Source organism: Leptidea sinapis, chromosome 20 (assembly GCF_905404315.1).
Source record: "Leptidea sinapis chromosome 20, ilLepSina1.1, whole genome shotgun sequence".
Taxonomy (NCBI): domain Eukaryota; kingdom Metazoa; phylum Arthropoda; class Insecta; order Lepidoptera; family Pieridae; genus Leptidea; species Leptidea sinapis.
Window position 1 is genome coordinate 8,087,289 of NC_066284.1, and position 12,467 is coordinate 8,099,755.

The 12,467-nt window shown below is 36.0% G+C and overlaps 1 protein-coding gene across 1 annotated transcript in view; it reads right to left on the reverse strand.

The window, feature by feature from the left end:
- LOC126970121 (apolipophorins) overlaps nucleotides 1–12,467 on the reverse strand; it is a 63,674-nt gene that overhangs the window by 13,982 nt on the left and 37,225 nt on the right. The window contains exons 35-49 of the mRNA XM_050815849.1: nucleotides 11,860–12,051; nucleotides 11,514–11,752; nucleotides 10,763–10,861; nucleotides 10,120–10,173; nucleotides 9,858–10,023; nucleotides 9,036–9,217; nucleotides 8,722–8,921; nucleotides 7,963–8,092; nucleotides 7,529–7,700; nucleotides 6,607–6,725; nucleotides 5,327–5,455; nucleotides 3,690–3,833; nucleotides 2,062–2,227; nucleotides 1,048–1,253; nucleotides 154–285 (exon numbers count right to left, since the gene is read on the reverse strand). Coding sequence (XP_050671806.1) covers nucleotides 154–285; nucleotides 1,048–1,253; nucleotides 2,062–2,227; nucleotides 3,690–3,833; nucleotides 5,327–5,455; nucleotides 6,607–6,725; nucleotides 7,529–7,700; nucleotides 7,963–8,092; nucleotides 8,722–8,921; nucleotides 9,036–9,217; nucleotides 9,858–10,023; nucleotides 10,120–10,173; nucleotides 10,763–10,861; nucleotides 11,514–11,752; nucleotides 11,860–12,051 — 2,330 coding nt within the window. The remainder of the gene's footprint in view (nucleotides 1–153; nucleotides 286–1,047; nucleotides 1,254–2,061; nucleotides 2,228–3,689; nucleotides 3,834–5,326; nucleotides 5,456–6,606; nucleotides 6,726–7,528; nucleotides 7,701–7,962; nucleotides 8,093–8,721; nucleotides 8,922–9,035; nucleotides 9,218–9,857; nucleotides 10,024–10,119; nucleotides 10,174–10,762; nucleotides 10,862–11,513; nucleotides 11,753–11,859; nucleotides 12,052–12,467) is intronic.

The following is a 12,467-nucleotide window of genomic DNA, read 5'->3' on the forward strand; positions in this document are numbered from 1 at the left end:
GTACTGCTCAGAATTTTTGGGTTTTTAATTTTAATAATCTTGAGCGGGCGGCCCTGCATTGTAATGGGCAGGGTTTTTCAGTTACCATCAGCTGAAGGTCCTGTTCAGCTCGTCCCTTAATTTCATAACAAAAAACTTTTAAATTGAACAAACCTCAAGTTTGCTGGTACATAATGCCATCAGTCCATACTGTGTGCCAAGTCCAATTCTTCCGTTTGCTTGTTTGAATGCAAACGAATCTTGTTCAATGATTGGGAAGCCGTGGTTGGCACTGTTCAAAGCTGCCTGAAATATGAAAATATATTCTTGTACTAATTGATAGATTATCTTTGGTCATTGGACCAAGCGGTGGGCTTACTGGATGGTGATCACTTCTAAAAATAACAAAATTAATAATGTGTCGCTAGTTAAATGTTTTTTAACCTCGAATAAGTACGAGCAAGTCTTTAATTAATAACGAAGAAGAGCACAATAAAAAAATGGCGTTTCAGTACAACACCAATTATATCTTTTATGGAATAGGAGGATAAACGAGCGTACGGTACGAGCGTAATCACAGGAACGTTGCTCGCCTTTAAGGAGGTTGTACGCGCTTTTTTTGATGACCCATGTCGTATCTTCCCGGAAACACTGCACATGGAAGCTCATTCCACAGCATTGTAGTACGTGGAAGAAAGCTCCATGAAAACCGCACTGTGGAGGAACGCCATACATCCAGATGGTGAGGGATGATATTCTAAATTGTGGCGTGTCGTGCGAAGATTGATTTCGCGGCAGGGAACCAGGTTAAACAGCTCTTCAGAACACTCCCCGTGATAAATGCGGTAGAAGACACACAATGAAGCGACGTCTCTACGCAACGCCAAGTGATCCAGCCGTTCACAAAGCACTGGGTCCCCGACAATTCGAGCTGCTCTGGGTTGCACACGGTCAAATGGATCGAGCTGATACTGGGGAGCACCAGACCGGAGATGACATGCAATTTTGGGCATTTATTCCTTACGAAGGAAACCACTAAAAAATGATGCAAAGAAAATAACCAATTACCTGTCCATTATCCTTGAGCTCAATGATAACACCGTTCTTATCTTCAAGCACTAAAGCCTTGGGGTTGCCGTTCTGCATCTGCATGGCCAGTGTGAAGTTCCTGTCGACGTGGTCGTGGGCAAGGATGTACCGGCACGTGCCAGGGAAGGTCAGGTGACGACCGTCGAATGTGAAGATGTGCTGTCCATTGACAACCACAGCACGAACTGCAGCAAATAAGAGGGTATGGGTATCGAAACGGTATAAGATAATAGCATATAGTAGCAAAAATTCCAAGATTTTTTCCAACTTGTAACATTTAGGTAAGCAGTAATGTGTAAGCATTACTGTGTTTCCGAAAGAAGGGCGCCGTAGCTAGTGAAATTACTGGGCAAACGAGACTTTACATCTTATGTCTCAAGGAGACGAGCGCAATTGTAGTGCCGCTCAGAATTTTTGGGGTTTTTCAAGAATCATGAGCGACACTGCATTGTAATGGGCAAGGCGTAGGGCAGTTACCATCAGCTGAACGTCCTGCTCGTCTCGTCCCTTATTGTCATAGAAAAAAATAACTCAAGCGAAAATTTAAATGCTTTTATGTTCTTAAATTTTGTCTAAAAAGCATTTCTTACCATACTACGTAAAATAAATTCATTGTGTGAAAATTTTGAAACAAGAAGTTCTATTAGTAATAACCACAAATTCTATTAATAACAAAATTCTGTTAGTAATTAAACATTTTGTACGAGTGTATAAGCAAGTAAAAACGTGTACGCGCAGGTAAATATACCTCTTCGCATAGCAATAGCATGAAGCTATTTACATCCCATGACAATAGCATGATGCTATTTACATCCCATGACAATAGCATGATGCTATTTACATCGCATGACAACAGCATGATGCTATTTACATGCGGTGTGTTCATGCATGCATCCACAAATCGTTATGGCGCAACTAGGACACCAATCATGTTCTATTGTAGCAATACCTATACGTAACTATATTTTTTAATGAAATATAATAGTAACTTACGTTGAGGTGGTATTTCATCATATGGATTCAAAGAGCGTGGTCGGTAGGCGTTGAAAAGAGCAAGTGGGTTGGGAATATCTCCTTGAATCAGTTGAGTCACCCAGCTCCAAGCGACTGACCCACCAAAACTTGGTAACGCTAGCGCACCCGGGTTTGATAATGATGGCTGGTAAAAAAAATCAATTGTTAATACTCGATTTCCCTGTGGGTCTACTCACGTAAAATAAATTTGTGTTTATATAAAAATACATATGGCGTCGTGGTTCTATATTAGGTACATGTAGGTACCACAAAATAATATGTTTAATATTAGGTATTTACAAGCAGTTTAGGAGTGCAAGTTTATTTGGTATTAATATTGAAATTCATATACTGCTACATACAGATTTCGAATACTCTTTTGAATGTAAAGCACCAATAGAATCTCTAACTTTTGTAATATTTTAATTTATGTATGAATTTTTCTTTTATTATTTCTATTATCGACATTTTAATAAGCGCTCAGTTTCTTTATAAATTAATTTTTATAGGGAAACCATAATTTTTATCTGCAATAGCTTGCCTTGATTATATTTTTCGACTTACGAGAACAGTCAATCAAATGATTATATAATTCAGTACAAGAAGGGCCCACACCATCGCACACAATATATTATCTAGAACTTTTTACATGCTTTTGAAATGGATTTTTTTTTGTGTGAAAATTAGCCAGATTGGATTTCCCCAATCTTATTTTTTATTATAGTGTGGTATATTGTTATGGCTGCAGTTGTAATAGATATGTATTAATATAGTGTGAACATTTCAGTCGTATATGTGTCACGTGTCACGTATACTGTTTTGACAGACTAACGGATGATCCATGGAGTTTTAAGTATTTTATGGAAAAGAAGGACAAACGAGCGTAGGGATCACTTGATGTTAAGTGATCACCCCCACCTACAATCTCTTCCAACACCAGAGGAATCACAGAAGCGATGCCGACCGCTTAGGAAGGTGTACTGGCTTTTTTTAAAGGTATCCACGTCCCGTTACTTACGCAAATGCGCAAAAAAAGTATGCTGGGGGAGTTTCTTGCGTCTCTTCTTCTCTCTCAGACCGCCATTTGCTTACGAAGCGGTAGTAGTATTTAGTATATTAGAAATGACATCAATTTTGAGAAAATAAATGCCTTTTACTCCGTTACAACGCACAAAGAATCTCATTCCACAGCTTTATAGTACGTGGAAGAATTTTCCTTGAAAACCGCACTGTGGAGGACCGCCACACATCCAGATGGGGGAGGGGGGGGGGGGGGGGTGATATCCTAACTTGTAGTGTAATGGAGTTCCCGCTTAACTTGTAATGCTTAACTCTTACTCAACCCCAGAAATAAGAAATAAGAAAAAATTATTCCATGCCACAGACATAAAAATACAATTTGTATTCCTAATCCTAACTTAGCTAAATATGCTGTGTGGCAAAAGAAAAGGCCGATGCTCAGCTTGTGCTGTATACCAATACTGGCTGCAGCGCTGATTTTCAGCATCATCAGCAAGAAAAAAAAACATATTAAAACACGTACATGTCTGCCATCTTTCATATAAAAATAATTAATCATATTTCATATAAGAGTGAATTAGATTTACCATTGCAAATATTGGCACAGATGTGATTCCCAGTTGGTTGAGATTGGTTCTTACAAACTGAAGTACAGACGTAACGGCTGTTACAAGTTTCTCGTAGACCTTCTTCAGCTCAGCTTGTTCATCGATCTTCTCTTGACGTACTTTCTGAAATTAAAAAATAATTATTTCTTTCAAGAAATATCAGCAGCTATTTACACAAAATAAAAATACAATATTTTACATATTATATTGTAATTGAAATCATTTGTTAATCGATGGAAATGTATATCTTGATATAAAAGAGTGGCAATGAGTTTTTTTGCTATTTCTTCTCATTAGGGTTGAGCCCTTTACGAAGTAGCGGTAGATTCAATAAGAAAAATTTTTTTTTTTGACATTCATAAGTGTCATTTCCGTGACGTACATGAAAAAAGTGATTTTTGATTTGATTTAAATAAAAACTTAGAGCACTAATAGTCAGTAAAAGTTGTAAGAAGCAAAATTATAAAAAGTAAACATGTAATACTAATATTCATACAATATTTTCCAACCTGCGCTGAATTAACGCTCTGAACACAACCTTGCATTCAAATCCTGTATATGTTTAGATAATATAGTGAAACTAGATTTTTAGAATTAGTGCAAACATCACTTTTATGAGTTACTAGTTGAACCGACAGACGTTGTTCTGTATATAATAAAAAAAATAATGTTTTTTATGAATTTGTCAATAATATTACAAAACATCAAGAATTATTTCGTAAAATATGCTCCCTGTTTTTGTAATGAAATTGTTTCACAGCAGAACTGTCAAACCGTGCGAATAATTCTAAATAAATTCTCTTATAGAAAATATATCCATACAAAACAAATATCGGGGACACATCAAAGGAAAAACAAAATTGTTGTTTTTATTTAATTCCGAACACTTTCATATTTATTCATTTATAATTCAAGACCAAAATTAGCCAAATCGGTCCAGCCGTTCTCGAGTTTTAGCGCGACTAACGAACAGCAATTCATTTTTATATATATAGATTACAGCGATTTCTCACGTGCTATCGTTAACCTTATAATTTGGAAGTTTCTCTATACTATCCTTAACGTTTCTTATGTAAAGAAAACTTTAAAGTATATCATTTTAATGTATGAAGCGGCATAAACTCACAAATGCTGCTTCCTTACCGACTAATAGCGTCTCTCCTAGTCGTCCTCTTTTAACTCATATGTCTACTAAATAGCACTAAGAATAAAGCTTTTTAAGGTTTTTTTTTGTAACGTTAAAGAAATATAACTTCTTTCGTACCACTGGCGACCTTCTTGTACATAATAACACATACACTTTCTTATGATAGTTTGGTATTGCGGTTATTTTGCACACCATTCTTGCACAAGTCCCCCAATATTCAGACCGTTGCAAGCGTAACTAGCGCTTCTAGCATTTCTATTACATTCTTATTTAGACTTCTATCGAGTAGACCATGTCATGATTATTTCCATTCCTGGTACTATCAAAGTACGAGACGATGTAGTGGGCGGACTCATTTAAATTGCACATTTTTATCTTCTAATATAGGTCTAGGTGGGCCAATTACCCTATTCTACTACTATTTCAAGGACGATGATTTTGATTTATGCCTTATTGTTATTATACATACCACTGTGATGTATTGGAACAGGGCATCTGTGAATTCTCTGAGCTCTTCAGTTGGAAGCAGGGGCCGGATAGCTTGTTGGGCATCGTAGAGGATCACCAGTGCCTGTTCGGGTATCGCCAGCTCTGACCACTGTATCAACAAACGACATTAATATCCCTTCTTATTAAATGTTTCTCAGCACATGAGTTATGGTGGTGATTAAAAAAACCCCTAAAGAGCTTTGCCCCGAATATTAGACGGAGTAGGAGGCTCAGCTAATGATAAGTGAAAACCAGTATCCGTAGACTGTTTTTAAGAATTATCTCATGGTAAGTGATCATCACACCTTATGCTTTCTTGAAACACACATGAATTATAGGAGCGTTGTCAGACTTTTAGAAAAGTACCATAATGGACACGCAAGGCAGGGAATTTGAATTATTGTTTGGTTCTACGAGAATAATGTTCCATGAAAATCACACTGTTGAGGAACGCCACACATCCAGATAGTAAGACATAGTTTGTGGTGTATGGTGAAATTCGACATCTTCAGTACCAGAGATCCTACAAAACTGGTAATTGAAGTTAGAGAATGAGAGAATGCTAGAAGCTTAAAAGTTTCTAAGTCGTGCGAGAATATAAATTGCGAGGAGCGGACTAAAGACGTAGCTGATTTCACAAACTGATTGTGTGACTTGAGAAGTATCTTAAAAGCGTCAGCGTGCTACAAATGAAATTTCTCATTTAAAAATGTGTTGTAGTAGGATATATAGATATGATTTCAAGCAGCAAATTTGGGGCAAACCGATATTATTGCTTTAATTAAGCAGTGGATTACTACTGTCAAGCATTAGCATGACAGATTGTTGCTAGTTGAAGGTTTGCTGATTGCCAGATTAAGGACTACTTCTGAGTTTTACCGGAATCCCAAGAGTAATTTAGGTCAAAAGATCAGCTTAGTTACCCACCACTAAAATGCTGACAGTATTCTTGGTAGACTAGAGCAGCGTAGTGATAGTGTACCTATGAACCAAGTCAAGGGAGTATAGAGTTTAAAATGGCGGCGCTGTATATCTCACACTCTATTGCTCTGTATACTCACACTAGAGTACAGCGTGCAAAAAAATCAGTACCAAATTAATGAGACAAAATATTTAGTTCAATCGAAGAACGAAATTATTGTAGGCGAAAGTATTAATTTGATGCTCTATTGAGTAGACTTAAGATACTTTTTATAGCATGTAAGTAAATTATTATATAAGAATATTAATTTTTGAGTGTTCAACTGATTATCAACTCACCTTTTCTTTGATCATGGCTATCAGAGGCATGTCCTTGATCTGTTGTGAAATCTCAGAGAATATTTGTGATGACCGTATGCGCCATTCCTTGATCTGGGCTAAGATAATGCGAGTTATATCTGTGAATGAGAAAAAATAATGTAAATGTCAAAGAAATTTTATCTTCTCTTTGAAGTAGTAGAGATCAAATCACTAATTATATCAGTGGTTGACATATAATTAAGATTACCGGTTGTGTATAAGAGGTAAATAAACAATATAGCTGAGTTAGAGTAGTATTTTCGTCTTCTTTATAGTGTATTAATTATCACGCTTGCAAATTTAAATCGAATTGGTAACGTAAGATAAAATGCAGTTTTAAATTATATGAATGAATGACAATGGAGCAAAGGAGGTCACAAAGTTTGTCTAATGATATTTAAATCAAACGAGTTTTGGTTTTTATTGCTTGAGCATATCTTTGTTATTCCTATATTTTATGTAAATAGTTATATCTTGCCTATTTCTTTATGAAAATAAGGGCCTAGACTAGCAGGACGTTCAGCTGATGGTAAATGATACGCCCTACCCATTACGTTGCAATGCCGCTCAGAATTCTTGTAAAACGCATAAATTCTGAGCGGCACTACAATTGCGTTCGTTACCTTGAGACATAAGGTGTTAAGTCTCATTTGCCCAGTAATTTCACCAACTACGGCGCCCTTCAGACCGAAACACAGTAATGTTTACTTTTTGTTGTGGTACCCATGATCTAGCCGGCTTCCTGTGCAAAAGAGCCTCCTACTGGTAGATCTGACTGTACTGTGTACTAAATGATTCATGTGAATCGTTAATTATTATCCGATTAATATCATAATCTAAAAATGTGTATCAATTTACTTGAGTGAGAGTTAAATGTTAGATCCGACCATTTGGGATTTACCTCTAAAGATTTCAGTAATCGTGTTGAGCAGCTCTTGTAATTCCGGCTTATGTTTCTCAAAGAAGTCAATAGCTAATGCAGAGATGTGTGCCACGGCATCAATGACACCGTTCAAGTATTGTTGGATAGCTGTCGCTAAGTTCTCGTACAACTGTTTCAATTGGGGCTCGATCTACGGAATAACAAAAATTATGTTAAAGATATCTTGTAGGTACATTTTGTCCACAGAGTTTCTTATGTTTGATTTCATTTGAATATATTTATTCCATAATTTCAATAATTATTAAATACTTATACTTTTAATCGCAATCTAGTACCTATGCTTCCCTAATAGAAGTCTTGGTGAGATTATTTATCGTACTGAAACACAAAACATTATGCGTTCTTTATACAAATGGATAAGTTACTATAATATATCCAACTACAATCCTTACCTGTTTCTCATACATTTCGCATATCTTTTTAGAGACATCTGCAAAGGCTCCAATAAATTTGTCTACAATAGGCTTGGTTGTCGTCACTACATCGTCGATTATTTTAGCAATGACTTGTACAATTGTATGTCTGAAATAAATATTAAAGATATAATTGATGAATAAATATTAAAGCACATCATAACTATTATTTGATTAATATTTATAACTTTAAAATATGATCAGAACAACAGACCAAATTTTATATTCTTATGAATATAAAATATCGGTTATGTTATAATAAAAACACATCAGAAATCCCAATTTTCAGCACTTAAAATATTTCATTAAACCACAAAACATTTTAATGAGGCACTAACTAATCTATGGCTTTTTATTTCTATTTATCTATAAATTCCACTTTGCAACTAATTTATTATTTGAAAAACCATCGAAAATATAACTATTAGCGCTTATTAAAGTTTACTTTAGTTTGAAAACTTTTGGCAAACCCTCATTCCTCAACGCTTAGTTTTCAATAATGGCAAAAACATCTTTTAACCTCGGGTTATCTGCTCTTGCTGTCACATAAGATTAGGTAAGTAAAAATCCAATAGGTATTAAGAAGAGTACTAGGACCTCAGCAGTTAGACGAAGGTGAAGTTGACTGTAAAACTTGGGAGTTTGTAGTATATGACGTCATTACAGACATTGCCATTGCTGAGACACTAGAAAGTAGCTTTGAGCTTGTTCGCGGTCCATTGATTAAAGTAAACTCACAATGCGTCCGAGAGTTCTTTGATAGTCTTGTCATCAGTTATCTCTTGAATGATCTTCTGGATGTCGTCTCTGTATGCCTGTTCCAACTCATTTAACTTCGGTTCAACACGTTTGAGGATCTGTTTCAATTCGTTGCTGTTTTTCTCACCCAACTGATTAATTTTGGTGAAGAGATTATTAACATCCGTTTGGAAGGCATTCTGTAAAAATATTTCACTTTTTATTCATGTTTATCGTTATGTACAATATTGTGATTGTATAATTTAGAAATTATATGATTTTATTATGAAAGTGAAAAATGAAAATATTCTTACAAAGAAGTGGTTGTAGTTATCCTTAGACATTCCGTAATCCGATTTGATGAGACTATCTTGTAAGAAGACGGCTCCGTGGATGATGTTCTTCTTGGTTCCTGGTAGTACGATGTCAACTGAAACGTCTACTCGCTTCTCAGGGTCCAAATGTCCGATAATAGACAGCTTGCGTTCTTGCTCATCTAAGTATAAAATTAAAGATATTTACTATATTTCTGGCAACTGTAGACTAAAATATCTTAGAGGTTAGAAAATATTTTGTCGATTCAAAGATAAAAAAAACCTTGCAACGTTCTGAACGACTATAGTTCCATTCACATTTATTTCGAATTTCCATCTCTTTTGATCTTTTTAGATATATAGATATAGAGGGAAATCATATGGGTGCCAACTTAACTGAGATGAAAACATTTGGAAAATGAGAGAACCCATTTAATGAGGTCAGCAACATCAAAGGTATTAGAGAGACAGCGAGACTTTGAGGTGGGAATATGCTGTAAAAAGATACATAAATCGTATCGGTTTGGGACTACTGTAGCTAGGAGCTGAAGCCGCCAAACATCATCTGCGAATTTCAAGGTCGTAGTTTGGCAGACTACAACGTGATGTGGGTTGAAATATCGCACTTTCTAATTTAATTTAATTGTTTTCTTGTGGTGGATTTTTTTACCACAGTAGCTGAAAATTCCATCCCGACACTAATCTTTTATAATATTATTATCAGGGCGGCCTAAAAGGGGTCAGAGTCTCCAGCCCATTAGAACAATTGATAAAACAATAAATCATTAGTCAGATGTGAATCATTCCACAGAAAGCACATACCACTATATCCTGTAGTGAATTCATAGTATGCGAAGTCTTTCACAACCGCGTACATTGTCACAGGTTTGCCATCTAGCAGCTTGAAACGGACATCGGCTTGTTGTAGGTTCTCCTTCATGACTGTCGATCCTTCAAGCTCTAACACTTTCACTATTGGTGACTCAATCTGGAAATGATAATAATTTGTGATAAGCATTTTAATGCATGCGAGGATTACTGTGAAGATTTTTTATACTGGATCAACTTTTTCCAAACTGCTTACCATAATCTTAACGTGAGTTGGACTGCCTTCGAAATCAAATGCAGCTTTACGATCCTGCAGAAATAAAAATGTATGTATAAATGAAATTATAATAACGTGACACAATCTCAACAAGCCTTAAAAGACAAAGCTTGAGACATCATTGCATCACAGGTATCTATCTTCTTTGGGCAGACAGCCACTATCTAACGAAACTAGAAGATATTAATGATGTATAATACGTTCTTACTAATACGAGGGAGTTTATTATAATAAAACCCATAATCATTGATTGCTTTTCTACAAAATTATTAAAAATAAAATTTACTTTCAGTTGCTTTATGGGCTAGATCTTAGTAATATTTCAATCCATTAAATGCTTTTGCACTTCAATAACCGGTCGATAGATGTTATCAAAGAGAATTGAACCATGGATGTTATGACATTATGCTGATCTGTATTTTAACCCTTGAGATTTTAAGACGAATATAGGCAATTAAGAATTTTAAGATTGATATTTACGTAAATGTGACGGATAAGCGTTATTGAAGTAATTAGATATTGAAGTGCAGGATTCAGGACAGATTGTCAGATGAGAAAAAGTCTCGATTCAAAAACGTATATTGAATGCGGTCATAAAAGTTGCAATTGTGGCAAAACTTACTTGTCCAAGAATAGGGTGGGAAATAAGAGCAAGTGTTGACATTTTCACAGAGCTTTCGCTGGGTCGCTCGAACTCAGCCTTGGCGCGAGCCAAAGCTTCCTGTAAAATATAAAATGGTAAATGTTACAGAAAAATATTTAGTCTGGTCTTAGTTAAGTTGATTTCAAGATTGATTGATTGAAGCGCGGTGAATGTACAAAGTACTATCTACGCACCTCAATGGATACGACTAGCTATCCAACGCGGAAATGCTACCAGTATTTTTGGTACACTTCCCCGTAATGATATATATTTTACATATAGTTATTCTCATTGTTTTGTATAAACATGAATTCATTGATTGTACCTGTGGGAGGCTCCTTTGCACAGTGTGCCGGCTAGTTTATGGGTACCACAACGGCGCCTATTTCTGCCGTGAAGCAGTAATGTGTAAATATTACTGCGTTTAGGTCAGAAGGGCGCCGCTAGTGAAATTACTGGGCAAATGAGACTTAACATCTTATGTCTCAAGATGACGAGCGCAATTGTAGTGCCGCTCAAAATTTTTGGGTTTTTCAAGAATTCTGAGCGGTACTGCATTGTAATGGGCAAGGCGTATCAATTACTATCAGCTGAGCGTCCTGTTAGTCTCGTCCCTTATTTTTATAAAAAAAACATAAATCTTATATAGAAATTTTCATCAAATAAAATCCGACAGAGCCAATCAACGTTATTTTTACGATTTAAAAAAACAGTAAAAGACGTTTCTCACCTTTCTCAATTTGGGATGGCTAAATCCAACCTCAGCTACACCTTGTACACTCTTGTCGCTAGTGATTAAGTCTACCATGAACCGAGCAGCAGTCTTAGTATCGGGTTTGTTCTTGTCAGCAAACAGCTTCACCTCTCCGCTTATGGGGAACGGTAATGTCTTATCAGTGGGGTATACAAGTTGTGTTTCAATGGCAACCACGCGTTTTGCAAGTGCGATTGTAAGACCAGCTGGGAATTCTGCAAAATAAGTTTAAAAAAAATTCAATATTTTCTCCAAATAGATTCCTATTGACATTCAAATAATTATTAGCACTTTGAAAAGAAAATAGCAAAAAATAACTTACTGCCAGGTACAGGCTTGCTGTACATATTAAGGTGAATTTTGTCAGTTTCCCGGTTGACATGGAGATTGAGCAGGTATTGGGGCAGTGACTTGTCGGAGACCTCATGCGTGGCTTCTAGACCGAACTCTGTTGCAAAGCCGAGCTTGCGGAGGTCGAAGCCGACGTTGAATACGTGTTGAAGGACGCCAGGCTCTGAAAACAATAGTTGGACTTAATTAACAAGGAAAAATTAACAAAAGACACAATACATTGTCTGTATCTTTGTGGCGCTTTATAAAAGAATATCATTGATCTGTTTTTATAATTCATACATTAATCGAATTTTCTAAGTTTTATCTCACACTTTTTATGAGAAAGTCTTGGGGATCTTTATGGGAATTGATACGTTCTGCTGAATGTTTTACTGCAAGGATTCTTGAAAAATCCAAAATTTTAAGTTAGAAGATTAGAAGTTTCATTAGGCCAGTAGATTCACTAGCTTCTTCAGGCTACCTTTCGGTACGTGGTCGCCATAGGTATTTACAATTAATATCATTTTTATTTTATTTGGCGGTTCACAAATCTTGCTATGGGAGCGGATTAGATCGCCGCTTGAAACATTGCATGTA